The 21,530-nt window shown below is 34.1% G+C and overlaps 1 protein-coding gene across 1 annotated transcript in view; it reads right to left on the bottom strand.

Annotated features, from left to right (window-relative positions):
- Nucleotides 1-3,709: 3,709 nt before the first annotated feature.
- The window catches only part of MED13 (mediator complex subunit 13), a 91,920-nt gene continuing 74,099 nt past the window's right edge, over nucleotides 3,710-21,530 (bottom strand). The window contains exons 20-30 of the mRNA XM_063108973.1: nucleotides 20,873-21,335; nucleotides 19,654-19,873; nucleotides 18,527-18,718; nucleotides 18,109-18,332; nucleotides 13,889-14,031; nucleotides 13,194-13,352; nucleotides 12,894-13,079; nucleotides 11,059-11,207; nucleotides 8,867-9,040; nucleotides 6,101-6,201; nucleotides 3,710-5,770 (exon numbers count right to left, since the gene is read on the bottom strand). Coding sequence (XP_062965043.1) covers nucleotides 5,638-5,770; nucleotides 6,101-6,201; nucleotides 8,867-9,040; nucleotides 11,059-11,207; nucleotides 12,894-13,079; nucleotides 13,194-13,352; nucleotides 13,889-14,031; nucleotides 18,109-18,332; nucleotides 18,527-18,718; nucleotides 19,654-19,873; nucleotides 20,873-21,335 — 2,144 coding nt within the window. The 3' untranslated portion in view covers nucleotides 3,710-5,637. The remainder of the gene's footprint in view (nucleotides 5,771-6,100; nucleotides 6,202-8,866; nucleotides 9,041-11,058; nucleotides 11,208-12,893; nucleotides 13,080-13,193; nucleotides 13,353-13,888; nucleotides 14,032-18,108; nucleotides 18,333-18,526; nucleotides 18,719-19,653; nucleotides 19,874-20,872; nucleotides 21,336-21,530) is intronic.

Here is a 21,530-nt window from a genome sequence, read left to right as displayed (position 1 = left end):
AAACATCCATGCTTCTCTAGAAACTATAATATTTCAAAGGTTATTTACCCCAGATGGTTTGGATATGGTTCAAACTGCATTTCTAACTTTATCCTGATGTGAATACTCTGCCTCTAGATTTCTCAAATACCTACAATGACCACCATATGCCCCAAGTATTTTTGAACAAATCTTACTGAAACAATTCTGTCTCGGGCATATTTTGATAATAAAAATCACTAAACAGGGCCGGCCCCGTGGCGCACTCAGGAGAGTGCAGCGCTTGGGGCCGCGGGTTCGGATCCCATATAGGACTGGCCAGTGCACTCACTGGCTGAGTGCCGGTCACGAAAAAGACAAAAAAAAAAAAAAATCACTAAACAGAAGAAAAAACTGTCAAAATATGTTGCAATTTTGATTCTAGAAATACTGTAAGTATATTTATACCTACAATAATAATCTGGTATTATTTCATGTTACCTTACCAACTTAATTAGCAAATGCATATTTATGTACATAAATAACGTGCTCCGATAAAGAGGTAAAGATACTTTCTATGGGTAAGTTATTAATTCCTTCTAGAACATTTCAAAATGCTCACCATATTTCACTACACCTCTCAATCTGTATTTCGTCACTTTTAAGGAATTCACATGGAGAACTCTAACAGGAAATTTGCGAGAGAAGATTCTCGAGGAGGGGAACAACTAACATTTTGGCCTTTCAGAGTCTTAGATTTTGCCACAATGGAGCACACTGGGACACAATGTAAAAACTATAAGGTAGGGAACATTTCTAACTCTAAGCAGAGTAGCTTGAATTCTTAACAAGTACCAATATCTTTTGCATAGTACAAACAGGCATTTTATTTATATTATTTTTAAAAGTTTCATTTCCTTCAGTAAACCACTCAATAGGATTTTTCTTTTTCTTTCTTTTTTTTTTTTTTTTTTTGGTAGTTGGCCAGTACAGGGATCAAACCCTTGACCTTGGTGTCATTAGCACCAAGCTCCAACAAACTGAGCAAACCAGCCAGTGAATAGGATGTTGGTTTTCAATTCTGAAAACTACAATTAAAAAAGAAAGGTTATGTGCAGTTGTTCAAGAATACCCCCTTAAAAAAAAAAGGCTTGCATAGTTTTCTAACTCTATTAGCCTATAGTTTTAAAAAAAAGGTAGAAACAAATCAGAGGTAATGTAAACCACAAAATGAAATAATTTAAGATAGGCAGTTTAAACTGTGAAACAAAATAATTTAAGATAGGCAGTTTAAAATGATCCTTTTAAAAGATCATCTAAAAAAATTTGCTGACAGAAACTATTTTAAAATGACCATAACAGTTTTGGGGTATGTCCTTGCTCAGCTTAAGTTTGAACAAAAATATTTCAAATGGCTGCTTACAGAACATAGGAAGAGCTATTTTTGATGGGTTATTCATATCTGAACATTTTTGTTATGCTTCAAACACATTTATGCAATCAAATAAAAACAGGATACAGCTAAGCTTTAAATATTTGGATGTAGTTTGTTTAGATTAGAACATTAACAAATTGATCAGCCTGAAAGGAGTTTGGTATGTGTGTACATATACAATTATCTCACATATTGTACACAGATATATAATTAAAATCCTTTTTCAAAAAACAATACAGATAGAGCAGTTAAAAGACCATTAATCAGTTTCTACATTGCCCCTCTCCATTTATAAATGACACAAAAATAATATTGCTAATTTTTGCACAAATTTAGGATGGCAATATTTTCAAGAGAATGAGACACCACAATGAAGGCTTCATGAATAATTTATTCAATTTGAAGTTTTTTTTTTGTTTTTTTTTTTAAAAAGTATAAACCTTTTCATTTCCTCAATCACAATTTGTACAACTCAGTGTTATGGCATTCGGCAGCAATAGTGTTTGTTCCTTATTCTCTTTTTGTCACTATAAAAAGAAAAGCAATTGGACCATATTAAATGTCACTGCTAAATAATAACTTTAAAACGCCCCTTCATAAAGTGACCAAGCTATTTTGAGAGAGTTGATGCTGACATGTCCAGTAATGACATTACAATTTAAACTCAGTAACTTTAAGGTCCACAAATCCAGTTTACTTTGAAAACTAAAGCTATTTTAAAACTTCATGAATACATCAACCTGAGGAGTATTTTAGGTCCCAAATCCAGTTTTAAAATTTATACTCCACAAAAAAGAAAATACATATAAAAATTTAAACCACAGTTCTGGGCCCATTAAAACATCAAGGAAACCAAAATGTTAAGATTTCCAGCTGATTTTTTGGGGGGTGGGACAAAATAAAAATATATGCTAAAAACATTTTTCCTTAATTTAGACAAACTAAAATCTTAAGAGGAAACCCGACCAAAATATTGCTCATGCAATATTAAATGTATTAATTGACTAATATGCAGTGCCAGAGTGGATGAACAGCAAATTATATGATGCGATAGCATTTAAAAACTTCCTTTTAATCTATTCAATTTGAACATTTTAAATAATGCAACAACATAGTATTTTGATATTACAGTATTAACATAGTGCTTGATTAAAGATCTGCAAATCTTTGTAGTAACACATTAAGTTAAAAAATTACCTCAGGAGGTAAATATGAAGACGAAAGAAGAATATTTTAATACAGTAATCTGTGCCATACTGACAATTGAGTACGAATACAGCTGAGGATAGTTGACTAAGTAGTAAGAGCTTAATTTTAGTGGTTTAAGAAAAGTTTAGAAATATTTAAAAATTACAGCTACTTTAAAATTTAAGGATTACATATAAGTACACTTGGTGGCCTTCTGGCCAAACAATAAGGTGTACAGAAATTTATTCATACAGTGTTAATTCACAGTCCTGATAACTGAATGGCTTGCATAAGAAAGGTATGGCTAGATGTTGCTCACTGGCTGGAAGCAGACATTATATAACTAATCTTTATAAATGCCAAATTACTGAACTTCCACCCTGCTTCATAATGGATGACTGCACAAAAAACAGACGTTAGCACTGTAACAAAGAAGTCAAGGTGTTGGTAATCCACTGGTATAAAGTATAATATTTTGGTTACCTATTTAAATAAAACAAAACTACCCATACTTGTCTGTGACAGTACATTAGTAAATCAGATCCATCATTCTGCACAAAAAGGCTTAATTTTTTCACTGATATAAGTCTACTGACCTTTTCTAATAGCTATCTAATAACTTTCTATTTGAGTGTGAACTGATATGTGAAGGGAAGAAAAAAATATCTTATCAGTAAATCCTTATATTTGGGAACTATTCCCCGATTCCCAGATAAAAAGGAATTGTACACAGGGTTCTCTCCTTTATGGCTCCATATAAAAAGAAACTGTCAGGGAATAATTTTTTTTAAATCTATTTTCGGACTGAGGTGTGGTTATTATCATAGGTTAGTGATTTTAAACAACTGAGAATATAGGTTTTATTTTTTAAAGTCACTATTGAGCTAAGTATATAAAAAAGGATATTCTTTTTATAGAAATTCCAAATAAGCAATTTTCCCTCAAATCTCAGACAAGTTTTTTTTTTTTTTTTTTTTTTTTTTAAAGAAAGTACAGAACAAAACATGCCAATGTAATCTGTGGTGTGTTAACATAATTTAAAAACAAATGCAGAGATGGACTCTTTAAATTTAATATCAAAATATGCTGACCACTGGGATTGCGTTATAATTTTGAAGAAAAAATTGAAAACCTTTGTCACCAATTGTTTAATAGAAAAAACAAGACTTGCTAATGTTTTTATATACACAATTTGAAGTTATATAGTTCATAAGAAAGCGATACTGAAGCTAAGCATACAGTATTTACAAAACAAGTTTCAGTAAAAAAAAATATATATATATACTGAATTAGAGTTTTGTAAATACAACTGATTTTGTCCTTGTAGATAACTGGTGAGCATACAAATAAGAATTTTGCTACACTGCTTCCAAGAAAGATAGGTAGACTTGGAGACTGTGAATTTAAGTCAGCAATGCAGGTAGGAGGCTTACTTGGGCTCTCTTATGAGCAGCACTGTAGAAAGGATTTTTCAAAAGGGTAAAGCCTGCATATAAGCAGTTATCTTGGCATGTGCAAACAAGAAGGGGGAAAGTTGTACTGAAGGAAGGGGTGAATTAAAGTCCCTAAAATTCAAGTCCCTTCTTTAGGGAGGTGAGAACCTCCTTGGCATATGCCCTACCTTAATCTGAGCTGTGTTATAGAAAGGTACAGACTCTGATGTTTGGGACTGCCATCTCCAAACCAAGAAAATTAAATAAATAAAAAAGGCAAAGGGAAACAGGATAAGTTTAGAAAATGAGTCTTTCACTAGTGGAATAGAGTCTGAATACCAGAATTCACTGAGAATCTATTTACACCACAGTTTGATTGCACACACACACCCATACATATGCATACTCTCAAACACATTCCCAATCTTTAATTTAAAAAAAAAAAAAAAAAAAGTCAAACAATCAAGAGTGACTACTCTTAAAATAATTTGTAAAATGTCTAGAGCCGGGCTAAATTTCAACCTTATAGCAGATCCTGAAGATAAATTTCATAATTAATAATATTCCCATGCCTAAATGTGCCACTATGAAAACTGAAAAAAATTTAAGCATGTAACATTAAACACCAAAATTAGTTTAAGCATTCAGTAGCAAATGTTTTTCTTGTAAAACTAAGTTTCTTTCACTGGAAATGGCCTGAAATATTAGTCATAGCCCTAAACCATAGTACAAAATATAACTGAAGAATTCTCATTTTATTCTAAGTTAAACCACCTAACAATATCATTTGTATATTGCCATCATGTTATTCTGTAAAGGTGTGATATATAAAATGCTGTAAGACCCGGTACCTTTTCAATTTATAAACACAGTGAACTTCATTACTGTACATGTACTCTGCAACTACAGCTTAGCTGTAAATCCTCCACACACAATGGTATGGACATTATTCCCCCTCTATTCCCATTAAACTGTACATCAAGACAATACAAATTTACTGTCCCACCCACCCCCTTACAAAAAAATAATACTCTAAAAGCAACCCTACTGCAACTTTTTAATTAAGACGATTACATATATTTAGACCAATTGCTTTAAAGCAAGAAGGCAGTATAAACCTTCTAGGAAAATTTTTATAAAAGAGGTTAAGAAATATAAGACAATTTATACATTTAAAAACTTACAATAAATAAGAGATGCAGGCATTTTTGAATACTAGATACTATAATCCAATACAAGAACATCTTGATGTTCTGAAGCCATATGTTGAAATTCATTGTTCCTCATGTTTCCTTTCCATGCTTTTAATATTCATTTAACATGACTGGGTACTATGGCTCATTACTTTTCACAAATACTGTGACTGGAAAAAAAGTTAATTTTTGCTACGAAAATGTTATAATACGTTTTGTATGATCAGTCATCATCCTAAAGAGTCCAGTACAGTCAATGAAAAATAGCAGGGTTATAGCCCCTCCCCCAAGTCAAAACAATATTTGTTGAAGTAATAAGAATTAGACCCCATCACAAATGACTTTCACTGAGAAGATAATTGTAACTTAATCCTGCAGCGAAATATCCTTTTTCCTTGTTCATTTCTTGCACAGTTCCATCAAACGAAGGTCACAGCATATTCATGATAAAGTTATATAACTGATTCAGCACCACAAAATGAATTGGGAGACATGAGCGTCTGTCCTGGATTGCAGGGTCACAGGTTAGCCAGGAGAGTGCATTGTACTGTTCCAAAACAAACCTGAAAAGCGAATAAACTGTGTAAGTCATGTATTTATTTCCACTGTAGGTTTTGGAAGCACTTTTCAATTACGACATCTAAGATTCAAAGTTCTCTTAAAAAAGAGTGGAAGTTATGGGAGAAAGAGAACTAATTTTCATAAAAATTATCATCAAAAGTAGGTTCCTCATGTTAGAAAAGCAGTCATCTAAAATGATACAACTTATCTAGAGATCTAAGGGTACACTACAAAACGTAAACTCTTGCCAAAAATGAGAAAAATATATAAAAATCAACATTATATTCTTTTAAAGTTGCAATAGAGAATCCTTAATGGTAAAAGAACTGTACCTGAGGACATCTGAAGTCTGATTTGAGTCAAGTGGGTGGGAGTGTTTACTGTGAAGCAGCTCGTCAGATTGCACTGAAGGCACGTGGAGGTGCAAAGAGGCCTAAAAAGGGAATAGGTATCAGTCAGCCAAACGGAAAAAAATCTGTTATTTAGTTTTACCTTATTCTTCTGATGTATATTCATTGATGAAATATATTTTAGTCTTATATCATGAATGGGAGCCACTATAAAAATGCTTGTTCTTTAACTAATTCATTACAGAAGTAATTTTTAGGTGCAAAACTTAATACTGAATCTTCCTACTTCCTTTTCTTTAGCTTTATTGTTTTTGAGACCACATAATAATCTTAAAAAAGGGATTTCCAATTATTCTTCTAAGTCTAATTTGCATAGATATATAAAGTAAATGTTTAAGGAAGTACTAAACTGATGACCCGGGTACATTCTGTCCCTAGGTTACATAGAACTTAGATAAAAAGTAACAGGAGTGAACATATGCAAATATTTTACTTACAATGCTATAAAACTTTAACACTACTACGTTTGGTTGAATTATGAATACTCTAGGTAATACAACACAGAGATGCCTTCTTTGCCCATTCAATTTCATAATACAGGCTTAGTAACAACTGGCACACCTATTTAGGGATGGCAATGAATAGGAAAAGAAAGGAATGTACTACTCATCTTCACATTTCAGTTAACGTGAATCATTTTGTTTATAAGTCAATATGTGTAATAGTGTTAAAAAAGCTAAGACAAGATAGTGGTGGTGTTCACTGCAGAAACTCTTGGTACATCTCATTCTTTATAATGTAAAAGACACTATTTTATATTTACGTGCTCTCTCATCTGCAACTGTAATATATGTATAAACTCTTGTGTAGTATATTCAGGAATATGACCAAGATACATATGTTTGAACTGTTTATAAACTCTTGATTTATGAGTTATAAACAAAAGTCTCACATAACAGATCACTACAAATTAAATGAATGTAATTAGTACCAGAGCTCTAAATTCTAAGATAAAAAGATTTTTAACCATCTAGGTAACAACCCACTATTTTTCCAAGCAAAGAGAAACATAGCAAGTGGTTTTATTGCCTACAACATAGAACTAAAATGGGATGCATGGAAAAAAAGGTGAACAAAATTATGGTAAGTTATGCCTTACCTGGTAATTCAGAACCAGAAGTCCTAATCTTGTTACACTGTATCTGAGGGTGAATGCCCACTTTACACTATCCTCTCTGCAAATAAATATTGAGTAGAAAAGAATCTGGATAGTCCCTTGGACTTTTTGTAAAGTAATGTTTCCTAAAAAAAAGTGTGCCCTTAAAACACTAAGGTCATGAACTATTAATAGATGTTACGCAATCCTATTTTAAAATAAGTTTGTGAAATGCTAGGTAAACAATGTTATTTATTGCTATTTTTTAGAGCCTTTAATGTGCATACATGCGTTGTGACTACAAAAGGGGGAAGACAGCATGTGCAGCACTTCCCAAAGGACCAAAGAACTCTTTGTTTTGTGGCAATTCCAAAGATTACTATTATGCAGAAAAGCCCTTGGGAATATGCTTTTGTAATGAGATCTGTATAGAACAGTACACATCTATCAGAAGGGGAAAAAAAGTCATATGATAAAACTAATTATTACTTTGGCTGACAGTCTTTAAATACGTTATCTTATTAACAGTCAACTCAGATCACCAGCTGTTTTCTTTATGAATGTGCTACAGAAGTCCAGTTTAATTTCAAATGTCATTGACTCAATGGGGTGTGATCCAAGGATATCAAGATTTAATAGCAACAAGCATAAGAGATAGCAAGAAAACTATAGGTTTAGTACTCACTAAAATATAACCCTAAGAAACTAAAGGATACTATCCAATTTTTACCCTACAAATAAAAATCAGTTAGCAAGTATTTAAATTAGTATGACTTATGGAATAAAAACAGTCAACTTCTGATGGGTTTCTGTAATAATAAGCAAGTCAGATCTGAATTTGTTATTATGGAACAGTAGCAGCAGCAGCAGCAATAAACTGCGTAGGGTTTTCACATCTCATTTTATCATTTTATGATTTATTTCAACTTCAATTATACCATTTATTAATGAATTTGTTTTAATAAATCGCTATAGGTCTGAGAATCACATTATTTAAAAACTTTGAATAGTTTTAACACAGCAATTTACACAAAGCTAGAAAGCTTCATTAAGGAAGTAGTAAGTAAAACTAAAATTTAAGTATTATTACTAAGATTATGAATCTTTTAATTCCCCAAATAATTCAGCATAATGGGAATGCAGTATGATACAATTCAAAGAATAACATAATAATTATTAAAAGACCCAGGTTTTAATCTTTAGTTTACTACCAATTTATGACTTAGGACAGGTAAGTTTTTCTGAACTTAAATATGCTCATCTAGAAAAAGAGAAGGCTACACTAGAGGCAATGTAAGGTTTCTCTCAGCTCTAAACTTCTGTATATGTATAGTTGAGAACACTAAGAGAAAGGGTCCCAGGAATTTGACTTAAGAATAATTAAAGTTCAAACTTTACATAAATTTAAAAATTAGTTGTTTCATAATTAGATAATTCTCTTTGTGATCTTGTCTAGACGATCACATGTGGAAATGCATTTAAGAACTTAGAACTTGGACAAGCTACAAGACTTCAACAAGCCACTTCTATATTTCTCAGAACTTAAGCCATCAATTAGAATTATTTAGGAACTGACGTAGAAATGGCAATACCTTAAGAAAAAGGGGACACTGATATTGTGCTTGAGGACATGCTGACCAGAACCAGTCAGGTAATGGACCCGCTTTGGCAGTTGACACAAAGTAACCAAGGGCCAATGGTTGCTGAAGAATATTAGTTACTTCATCATGAGATTCTGTTGAAAGCAGTCGATCAGTACCCTGACCCTTAAAAAGACAAAATTAAAAGTGTATTAGTTCATTCAATATACCTAGACACCAGATATAAATACAGAACGACTATGGCAATCAGTCTCATTACCTTATCACATCAATTTTAAAAAATACTGAAAGATATTGAAAAAATCAATTACTATGTACTTAATAAGAATATCATAATTAGTAATAGCATTAAAAGAATGTTTTAAGAGTTCCATGAGTAGATCAATATGCCAACTAATTAACAAGTTTGTAGTATTATGCCAAGCCCACGGATGTGTGTGTGTGTGTGTGTGTGTGTGATTGTGTGCCTGTAGCTGAGTAAAAAAATACAAAATGTTCAATAAAATGTCTAACTTATTTCCAAATGTTCCCTCAACTGATTCCTGACAACCACACCCCAGTCCAAAAGATAGATTCAAGGGCCGACCCCGTGGCTCACTCGGGAGAGTGCAGCGCTGGGAGTGCAGCGGCATTCCCGCCACGGGTTCGGATCCTATATAGGGATGGCCGGTGCGCTCACTGGCTGAGCGCGGTGTGGGTGAAGCCAAGCCAAGGGTTGCGATCCCCTTACCGGTCACAAAAAAAAAAAAAAAAAAGAAGAAGAAACAAAAGATAGATTCAATTTAGCTTTATTCATTTAGCACTATCTATGAAATGCAGTTAATAGTGTTTTAGAAAGCATTAAGGCAACATGAAGGATCACCCACTAAGTGGTTCATATTCTTTGGATTAGTCAATGTATTTACTGGTGTTTATTCCAAGAAAATAGATAGAAGAAATATAATATGCATGAAGATGTTCACTACATCACTATCTATAAAAAAAAAAGAAAAAGAAAAGAAAACCCTTAAATGTCCAACACTTGGGGAATGATTTAACAAATTATGGTATAGCAACAATGCAACATTAAAAAGCTGATTATACTTATAGAAAGCTCCAATATAAATATATGTGGAAGGAAGGTAATTTACTAAAAGTAAAAATAGTTTTATTAAGGTGGTGGATTATTGGTGCTTTTCCTTATATACATATATAATTCCTTCAATAATCTCATTTCTTTGCAGTTTAGGGGGGAAAAAAGGAGGGACTGGCCAATTAGCTTAATAGGTGGAACCTGGTGCTGATAACACCAAGGTCAAGGGTTCAGATCCCTGCACCAGCCAGCCACCAAAACAAAAAAAAGGATGAAGGGATGCAAGGTAAGATTAGACAAAGATCCTTCCCTTCTTTAAAAAGACAGATTCTAAACATATGCATGCTATCATAAGCAAATAACTATTTTTTATAATTGCACTCAAATAAAGATATGTTATTCAATGAAGCCCAATTAGTTTGATTTCAAAAAGAAGGACAAGACAGCCTGCCTTCATAAATGCTAAAAATAAAAAGGGTCAGTGTTTTATCTGTTCTTATTTAGAAAATTAATATTTCTATTATGTTTCTTGTCACAGCCCTGATATTAATGGCAGCTCTTATAGCCATATATTGATTCTCAAAGATACCAAGAACCTGCACCTGAGGGGAAACTATAGTGAAGAGACACAAAAAACTACAAAAGAATGACTAATGCCAAGTAACATATAAAATATGGATTCAGAGAAAGCAGAGCCTTAGAGACCTTCTTAAGTACGTACAATTCAAAGTACTGGTGTCTATGAAAAGTGCACAAATGGTACTGTTAATCTCATCTCTTGCTAATTTCCAAGGGAAAAAATGGTCTTCTATTTCATATACTAATCCATTACTAAGTAAATGAATGACATTTAGATAATCAGAAGAAGAGAACAGACCTATAGTTACTAGAGGAGGGATGGGAAAGGGGAGGCAGGGATAGGCTGTAATTGGGTAACAAACACAAAAAGCAATTAATATTTGTAATGATGAACATACTAATAATATTGATTTGATCACCACATACTGTACACAAATACTGACAGTCAACTCTGTACCCTATAAACATGTATAAATAAAAATTTAAAAAAAAAAAAAATAAGTAGATAAACTGAATTTTGTAACAGGGTTACCTTGCCAGCATCACCTCCATGGGGGTAATGAGATCCTGGAGAATGTACAGGAGACCCAGTTGGAGATGCAGGAAGAATATTAATTATATCAGGGTCAAGATCATCTCCTGTGTCTAACAGATCAAAGATACCCATTCCATCTGCTCCATCTATACAGGAGAAAGAAAAGAAATAAAATACTCCATTTTCCATATCCTAAAGTCATTTACAAAAATGGGTTAAAATAAATGAATAAAATTTAACCAATACGGGTTAATTTAACTAACATTTACTGTCTACCATATGCCAAGTATTGTGGGAAGAGTTATATAAACAAGTATGGATAAACAAGAATGTGGCAGTCTGAATAATGTCCTCCCCACCCCCACAAAAGATGTCCAAGTCCTAATCCCAGGAATCTATGAATATGTTACCATAAAGGACTTTGCAGATGTGATCAAGCTAAGGATCCTGAGATGGGGAGATTATTCTGGATTATCCGGGTGGGTCCAATGTAATCATAGGGGTTCTAATAAGAGGGAGGCAGTAGGGTTAGAGTCAGTGAAGGAGGTGTGACAACACTTATACCACTGGCATTCATGATGGAGGAAGAGGCCGTGAGTGAAGGAATGCAAGTAGCCTCTAGATGTTGGCAAAGGCCAGGAAACAGATTCTACCTTAGGCCTCCAGAAGGAATGCTGGCACCTTGACTTTAGCCCAGAGAGATTGATTTTGGACTTCTGACCTCAAGAACTGTAAGATAATAAATGGGTGTTGTTTTAAGCTACTAAGTGTAGAGTGCTTTGTTACAGCAGCAATAGGAAACTAATACAAAGCAAACATGGTATGCAGGAAATGAAAATGTGTTTAAAATGGGACTATTCGCAATTAATACCCTATTTTTTATTAGTGAGTAAAACATTCAAGTTATTATATAGCACAGTAAAAGAAGAGAATAATAGCCAGACTTGTGACTTTAGAGATGTGACATTTTCTAAGGTAGCTCACAGTAACAATGGAATATCGTTTATTTTCTCTTCTACTAAAATGCAATGTATAAGTTCACCCAGAAAAGTTACATCCCTACACTAGCAATCTATATAAATTATTATATTATTTAAGCAAATTAAGATATAAAATGAGCTGCAAAGTTTATATACACATACCTCAAAAGCACAAGCATAAACCTGTAAAAATGCTTTATGATTGATCAATTACTGCCTGTTGCAATAAGTAAGAAATTATGGGATAATTCACTGCACCAGTTTGGATACTGATATGGTAGAAGAATGGTTATAGTAGTTTCCTGTTGCCGTTTTAACAAATTACCATAAACTTACTGGCTTAAAACAACACACATTTATTCTCTTACAGTCCTGGGGACCATAAGTTTAAAACCAGTTTCATTTAAGCCAGTCACTGAGGCAAAAGACAGCCCTGCTGGCAGGGCTGCACTCCCTTTGGAGGTTCTAGGGGAGAATCTGTTCCCTTGTCTTTTCCTATGTTTAGACTGTATTCCTTGGCTCATGACCCCTTCCCCCACCTTCAACGTCAGTAGCATAGCATCTTCTCCTCCTGACTTTGCTTCCCTCTGCTTCCATCATATAAACTTTTCCTGTTCTGTGTACAGCCAGACTTCCCTCTGCCTCCCTCTTATAAGGATACATGTTATTGCATAATCCAGGATAATTTCTCCATCTCAAGATCCTTAATTTCATCATATCTGCAAAGTGCTTTTTTGTAATGTAAGATAGCGTTCAGTTTTCAGGGATAGGACATGGATATGTTTTGGGGGCCATTATTTTGCCTACCAAAATGGTCAATACTTGAATACCTTTTAGGAACAATTCACCTACCATTGTTGGGATTGAAAGCTAAATCCAAATTCTCAGTGGTATAAGTAGCTGAAGCTACTTGTACAGAAGCAGAAGTAGGGAACACAAGTATATGAGTACATGATGTATCCTGTGGGGTATTTAGCTGAGATGTTTGCATGTTTAGAGTGGTGCTTCTTCCAAATACAGAACCAGTTGACACGGAATCTGAAAAGAGAAAGACATTTTTTTCTTTTAATCAATGAAGAATACATTTTATGTAATAGTTAAAAACTTAAGTGCGTGAAGAATTAAATCTGATATAAACTAAAGATAGCTAACCTGGCATAATAACAAAAGAGCCTTGGGGTTCCATTGCTACCAAGCAAGCACTGAGAATGCTGGGAGAGTCTGCAGCTGATATACCACACATTCTACACATGTCTTTAAGCCTTTTACTTAGAGACTGCAAGTTTCGACGACTCAGCAAACAACTCCAATCTGTGGGTATCAACAGCAAAAAAAAAAAATATCAAAGTAATAGCATGGTTAACACCGTGTAGAATAAAGTTAAAACATGAAAGAAATAGTAATGGCTTTAAAATTAGTGTATTCTTCAAACAGGAGTCACCATCGAGCCAAAAATCTTATTTATGATGCTACTCAACATCCTTTTATCCCCCTAACTTTAGTGTATGCCATGTTCAATTACTATCTGCTGACAGAAGATGAGTTGAATAACAAGCAGGAAGAGGGAAAAAAATGAAAAAAAAAAAAAAAAAAAAGGGAAATAATGGAAGACAACAAATAAGAGCGGTAATAATAGGATATTAAAGCTAAAAAATAGTAAAATGTCCTTTAAAAATCTGAATTCAGCCATTTGTGACCTAGACATGTGATTCCTCTTTAAGAACAAAAAAGTTTTACTGATAACCTTTGCATTTTATTCAGCACATATATCGAGATGGGGTCTGAACTGTGTGTGAATTAACATAAAACAGAAATTTAAATACTAAATAATAAAAGCATAATTTTACCTTTCAATTCTCCATGGCCAATCCTTCCTAGACGACCAATTACAACTCTCCATGGTAATGAACTCATTTGTACAAGTCCTAAGCACCACTCCCAAAGTTTCTGTAGACCAAATCTTCTGGCAGAACCTTTTTTCCGACGAGCCCTATTATATGGAATAAAGGGACAGTCATAAACATTTCTAAAACTCATATGCTGTTTCAAGAGAGCTAAAATTTGTAAAAAAAACAATTATAATGCTTCACACCTTTACATAAGTTCTAAGCAAAAATATACATAAAATCATAGGTTTGACATGTAAATTTATGGGTTTTTTAAAATATACATTACAATATATACTTGAAAAATTTTTTAAATGTTTGTTCAATTCACCAGAAACACTGCCCTATACCAGAAAACTTTCTTCTAAAGGGCTAATACTGAAGCTTTGCAGGCCACCCAGATTCTGTCACAAGAACTCACCTCTACTGCTCTAGCACGAAAGCAGCTACAGACAATACCTAAACAAATAGAAGTGGCCATATTTGGGCCATGAACTGTAGTAAGCCAAACCCTGTTCTATATTGTACTGTAAGCTGAAGAATGCCCAACAAAACACTGCACTTCTCAGACCAACTAACATCATTGTATGTTTTCTGCATACATGTCCTTTTTTAGGCAAGTACATAACATCTCATTCTGTGGCTCCCATTTATTGAGCGCTTACTGTGTACAAGTATTGTGCCCTATCAATTCACATGTAATAACTCACTTTATCCTATGAGGCAGATAAAATTACCCTCCAGCTGTAGTTCAGGTGTTTAAATCAATTTTCCCAAGATCACATGACTAGTAAGCAGCAGGGTTGTTATTTGAACCCAGGTCTCTGACTCCGTCATTGCACCTGTTAACTATTATCTCACTTCTACTTTTTTTTTTTTAAATCAAGATAGTAAAATGGCAATATTATTTTGATAATGGAAAGGCTAGTATTAGTCTTTTTCTAGTCTCTTTCTCATCATTTACAGATAAGCATACTGTTTCCAAATAAAGCTCACTTAATTAGCACAAATATCTCATTAAAAAATCAATATTGTGTCAAGGAAACACGGTAGGAAGCACTGTTCTAAGGCTTATAGTCAACAAATCTTTATAACCAATGATATAAAATTAGTGTTTCTATATTCTGCTTCTCCAGTACCACTAAGACCTAATAATCATATTGCACATTACCAAATTTCTAAACTTAAAGGAACAGAACCTTTATATAATAAAGAAGACAATAAAGGATAAAACCCAAATCTTAAAACTGAAAATTACTTCACAGGTTTGCTTTACAGGTTCTCTTGAACAGTGTTTACTAGCCCTGAAATACGTTACTAATAAATTAAGTGATAACTCAATATAAGGCTCACCTGTCATGACCTATTAGTTACATCCTTCATAAATAACTGGCCATGATATCTAATTACTGCCAAGGAGAATTCTAAAAAGAAGGCCACCATTTTTAGAAGACACCATAACATTTATTTATTTTTTATTTTTTATTTTTTTATTTATTTTTTTTTTTTGGCGTTTTTTCGTGACCGGCACTCAGCCAGTGAGTGCACCGGTCAGTCCTATATAGGATCCGAACCCGCGGCGGGAGCGTCGCCGCGCTCCCAGCGCAGCACTCTACCAAGTGCGCCACGGGCTCGGCCCGACACCATAACATTTAAATGGTAAAATGTTGAGTCATAATTTTAGTAAAATATTAATTCACTCAGTTAATTAGGGGCTATCTCTTAGATGGTACATGAGAAAAATTTAAGTTCTACAGCTACTTTACTAGATCACTTTTTAATTGCAGAGGGGTTTCAAAATTTTTCAGCTAAAACCATTACCTTAAGCTTTATGACACAGAAGTTAGGGACCTTAATCTTTTTTGTCTGTGTAACATAATTAAAAGTAATCTTGATTAATATATCTTATTAACACAATATAACTATTCACTACAGAAGAAAGTGCCCACAATCCCAAGTCTTAATATTTTAACGTATATAACCTTCCAAATGGTTTTCTACTCATTAAAAATGAAACATGAAGAAGCAGAGCACGCCCAGGATCCTAGGCAGGAGACAAGGGCAGCTCTCTACATCCAGAAGCAGGCAAAAAGCACAGCATGCCTGAGTCCTAGGCAGAAGTCAAGGGCAGCCCCCTATGCCCAGAAGCAGGCAAGAAGCAGAGTATGCCCAGGGTCCTAGGCAGGAGCCAAGAGCAGCATCCCAACCCCCTGCCGGAAGCAGACAGGAGCACTCTGAAAACACTACTTCCACACAAGTGGCCCACCACAGTCACTGCCACAGCTGCTGCAACAGCAGCTCAATGCCATAGCAGTAGCCACAGCGCAGGCAGCCTGCCAGACACTCAACTGCATTGACACTAGGATAGTCACCAGCAGAGACCAGAAAAAGAAAACGACATCTCTCTCCTCAAAGCCCTCTCCAGAGTAACAGAAGAAGCAACTGCTCTACTAGATAACCAGACATCAACGTAGAGATAGTAGAAATATGAAAAACCAAGAAAATATGGCTCCACCAAAAGAATACAGTAATTCTCAATTACCAGACCCCAGAGAGCAGGAAACCCTTGAAATGACTGAAAAGGAATTCCAAGCAACAATCTTAAGTAAAGTCACTGAGATATGAGAAGACTCAAACAACATAATGAAACAAGAAAAAAATCCAGGGTATGATATGAAAGAGGAAATTTGCACAGAGATTTACACCTGAAAAAAGAATGTAGCAGAACTCATGGAACTGAAAGATTCATTCAACAAAATAAAAAATACAACCAGTAGCTTAAGCAAGTTAGAAAAGCAGAAGAAAAAGTTTCTGATCTTGAAGACAGACATAACCCATGTGAACAGAACAAAGGAAAAAAGAATTTTAAAAAATGAAGGAAATTTAAGAGAACTAGCAGACAACCTTAAGCACACAAACATTTGAATCATGGGTGTTCCAGAAGGGGAGAAGAAAGGAAAAAGCATGGAAAAACCTATTCAACAAAATAACAGAAAACCACCCAGGTATACGAAGAGACACGGACTTTTAGATCCAAGAGGCTCAAATATCCCTAAACAGATTCAACCCAAAAAGATCCTCTCAAAGACATAGTATAGTCAAACTGGCAAAATTCAAAGACAAAGAGAATCTTAAAAGAAGCAAGAGAAAAGCATCAAGACACCTATAAGGGAGCCCTGATATCAGACTAACAGCAGACTTCTCGAGAGAAACTCTACAGGCCAGAAGAAAATGGGATGATATATTCAAAATACTAAAAGAAAAAAACTGCCAGCCAAGAATACTATACCCAGCAAGGCTATCCTTCAGAAACAAGGGAAAAACAGTGTATTGATCAGACAAATAAAAACTGTAGGAGATCACCACCACACAACCAGCCCTACAAGAAATCCTCAAGGAAGTCCTGCATCTAGAATCTGAAAAACAATAAGCACTACCACAAATACACAAGAAAGAACAAAACCCACTGGTAGAACAAATGCAAATGAGAAAGTGAAAGAAACTAAACTTTACCATCACAAAAAGCCATAATGACAATGTAATAATGCCCTTGCTTTGTTTCTGATCTTAGTAATTCAAATCTTCTTTTTTTCTTGGTCAATCTAAATAAAGGTTTGCAAGTTTTGCTGATCTTTTTAAAAGAACCAACTTTTGGTTTTGTTGATTTTATCTGTTGTTTTTTTTTTAATTCCCTATTTCATATATTTCTGTTGTAATCTTTGTTATTTCCTACTTATATTTGCTTTTGGTTTCGTTTGCTCTTCTTTTTCTATTTTCTTGAGGTAGAAGTTTACATTACTGAATTGAGAATTTTCTTATTTTTAATATAGGTGTTTACAAGTATAAATTTTCCTCTAAGCAGTGTAGGAGCCCTGCACCCTATATATTTTGATATGTTGCACTTTGATTTTTATCTCAAAGTACTAATTTCCCTGTGATTTTTCTTTTTACCCATTGTTTATTGAGAGTGCTATTTAATTTCCACACAATTGTGAATTTTCTAAACTTCTTTCTGTTATTGTGGTCACAAAACGTATTTTCTATGATCTTAGTCTTTTTAAATGTATTAAGACTTGTTTTGTGGCCAAAAATAAACAAACAAGAAATGAAACATAGTGTGTATGTGTATGAATTTTTTAAAATGGGATGATAAAATAGAACATTTAGAAAAATATAAGTACCTATTTGGAACATCGATGTTAATGATACAAGTTTCTAGAAGTTCTCCATATAGATCTGTGCAAGATGCAAGAATCCATCTTTGATCGTGTGACAGACAGTAGCCCACAAAAAGAACATTATATTTCTGTCCAGCTTCTCCAAATGTTTCTCCTAGCTCTGTCTGTTTGTCCTTCACTGGAGCCAGAATAAAAGGAGGTGTATAAAGTCGAATACACTCTGGTCTCTGTAAAAAATAAAATTGTTATATTATGGTACTATACAACTTTAGAAAAATATTTTATTGAAAATGTGATATATTATCTACCCAATTACAAGATAATTGAAAAATGAAAGCTAAATAAAGAATTGCACTTAGTTTTGCATAAAATCATAATTTATAGTTATTCAATAACTTTGGTCATGGGAAAACATACTTACATCAGGACTTCTAAGAGCAGTTTCCATAGCTAAACCTGGACCAAAACCAGTCAATGTTTTCACATTGGTTGATGTTGGAAGTGATCTCCGACACTGGGTAAAGGCCGAAAAAGCCAGGGATTTTAAATGTTGGGTATAGATTTCTCTATCTTCATGCTTCACAGGTTGCAACAGGTATTGACAAGGAACAATCTAGAAGTATGGGCAAATATTACAAATGTTAAACTTCCAACAAAGAATAAAAGATTCCCATACCAGCTAGCCACACACACACGAAAGAGAATAGGGCCGGCCCTGGCTCACTCAGGAGAGTGCGGTGCTGATAACACCAAGGCCATGGGTTCAGATCCTATATAGGGATGGACGGTTCGCTCACTGGCTGAGTGTGGTGCTGACAACACCAAGCCAAGGGTTAAGATCCCCTACAGGTCATCTTTAAAGGAAAAATAAATAAATAAATAAATAAAAAGAACTATTGAAACTGTAAACACCCCTCACTAAAAAATTTAAACAAAACCTAATTTAAATGATAATCTAAAGAACTGTTTTCTCCTTTCACAGGTTTTTAATAGTTTTACCAATGAGTCCTGAACTAATGGACTATCTAAAAACCCTTAAAAATTTCTACACAGCAATTATATTAATACTATCATTGACTAGTTTATAAAATAAAGAATTCAAAATTTCTTCAAATAACTTAATACGGTTAATTTCTTTTTACTTTTAACTTGCAACCTCTCTCATTTAGAACTCTAGCTTATACAGGTCCATGCTATATTTTTCTATTTATTCTTATGAATTTAAAAATTGGTTTATCTAACTCTTCTAAGGTTGGCTAAAAGAAAATTTTTAAAAATTAAAATAAACATTGGCTTATAAAAGTAACACAGGAGAAATATTTAATGTAGTTAATGCAATCTTTTTATTCCTCATTATCACCGTGGTATGATTGTAGAGTTGATCTTCTATAAACTAAGGTTTCTATTATAATATCACAAAGTATCAATATAATAGTACTTGGCTTTTAGAAAATCAATTTGAATATAGAAAAGTAGTGTCTCTGAAACTTCTGACAATCTTAAACTGTTTTATAAATATATTTAACTCACAACATTTTTTACTCTTACCTGTACAGAAACAGTACTCTTGATATGAGGAGGAAGAGTCTGGACCATTTCCAGAAAGCATCGAAGTAGCCCCAAAGTCCATACATTAGAAGAGTTAGTACTCTCATCTTTATTTTCATATGTAAAAGGATCAATTATATAAACAACAATTGCAGGTGGATAGGTGATTGCATGTGAATCACCGTCTGTTGGGATTCCCACTTTATCCCGATCCATCGTGCTAAAATTTGAAGTAGAAATAAGACAAGAAGTTGTATGTATTTACTTAGGGTAGCATCAAACAGGTTAACACCCCTTCCCCTTTTTTTGGTGAGATGTGTGAGAAAGCCTCTCTGAAAATGAAGGATGTCTCTCCCCAAAGAGAACTAGAAACATTACACATACAATTTCACAGTATACAAAGACCCTTCCATTAAGAGGTCTTGCATTGAAAAAATAAAAATAAAATTGAATTCTTAAAACCACAGAGTAAGAGAAACCAAAGAGAGCTTAGTACTTAAGGGACAAAACTGAGACATATCTCGGCTGCCTAAAATCACAAAGGTGGCTAGAAGCAGAGCTAGACCGGAAAGAAACCAGGTTTCCAGACCTATTCAATGTTCTTATACATTTTTAGAGTATATACATTCATTTCATATTTCATAATTTCAATGGTAAATAAGCTTCATTCTTTGATAGGTGGTTTGATTATTCTTTTAAACTTCAAATCTACTTAGATGTTCAAGATGGGCAGATCAATCGGGGTAATAGTTTGTTTTTACCCACGTATATGCGTGTAACTTTGGGTACAACTGCATCCTGGGTAGCTGACAGATATAACTAAGCTCAGGCTAACCTACCCTATAAATCAAAAGGGAAACTCACTCAATACTTTCATTATAAAAGAAATGACAGCTGTCATCATCACTTTACAGAGACAGAAACATGCTCAAAAAGATTAGAATTTTCACAAAGTCATAAAGCCAGTAAATGGAAGAGCTGAGAGTCAAACCTTGGCAAGACTAACACCTCTAAACAGAGTGGCTCAATAGTGACTTCTCAATCACTGGAGTGATTTACATAGGTGAATCTACTTAACAATTATGTCACAGAACAGATTCAAACATCATAAGGATATCTGGACTAATGATTTTCTAGGTCTTAATTCCCACCCTCAGATTCTATGATTCTATGATAAAAACCTTATAGTTTCTGCAAAGATCAATATTTTTAAAGGCACCTTTCAGATATATCAGGATGTGGCTGAGTCGGTAGCGAACACGACTCTCCAGAAATCCCCGCCGTCTGTAGAGCTGATGACTGTTGCCCTCCTACTTGGCCATTCTGAACTGTACTTGCTTGTGTAGACATGGATCCTGTAGCACTACTGTTCATACTGCCAAAGGGTGGAAATGAAGGTAGTTTATTTGATGATACTCCACTATTCAAGTTGGAGGATGATGAAGATGAAGTTGAAGTTGTGGTCAAAGTAGAATTAGCTGTGGCAACTGATGTAGATACAGCAACACCTGAAGTCACTGTCATAGTGCTGCTCGCTGCAGATGCTAAGGTGGCAGATGGAGTATTAGCATTTCCAGTATTTGTCATCTGAGGTGGAGTAATCAAAGACTGACTTGTAGGGGCAACTAAATTTGGCTGGGATAGTAGAGAGCTGTCCAATGGCTGGGAAGCAAGATAAGGACCTAAAGAATAAAAACAGGTAGGATATTTACTTCTTTATTTCACTGATTGGTTCTTTTTTTTTTTATTCTACTATGTGAATAAAATAATAATCTAGTTGATATTTTCTTGGTAATTACCCTCCCTAAACCTCTTACTATCAGTGTAGCATATATATGCAGCAAAATACCTTTCTATTTTCCCCTGAAAACTGAAGA

This window comes from Cynocephalus volans, chromosome 10 (genome assembly GCF_027409185.1).
Source record: "Cynocephalus volans isolate mCynVol1 chromosome 10, mCynVol1.pri, whole genome shotgun sequence".
Taxonomy (NCBI): domain Eukaryota; kingdom Metazoa; phylum Chordata; class Mammalia; order Dermoptera; family Cynocephalidae; genus Cynocephalus; species Cynocephalus volans.
The sequence above is the reverse complement of the archived record's forward strand: the minus strand, read 5'-3'. Positions and strand labels throughout refer to the sequence as shown.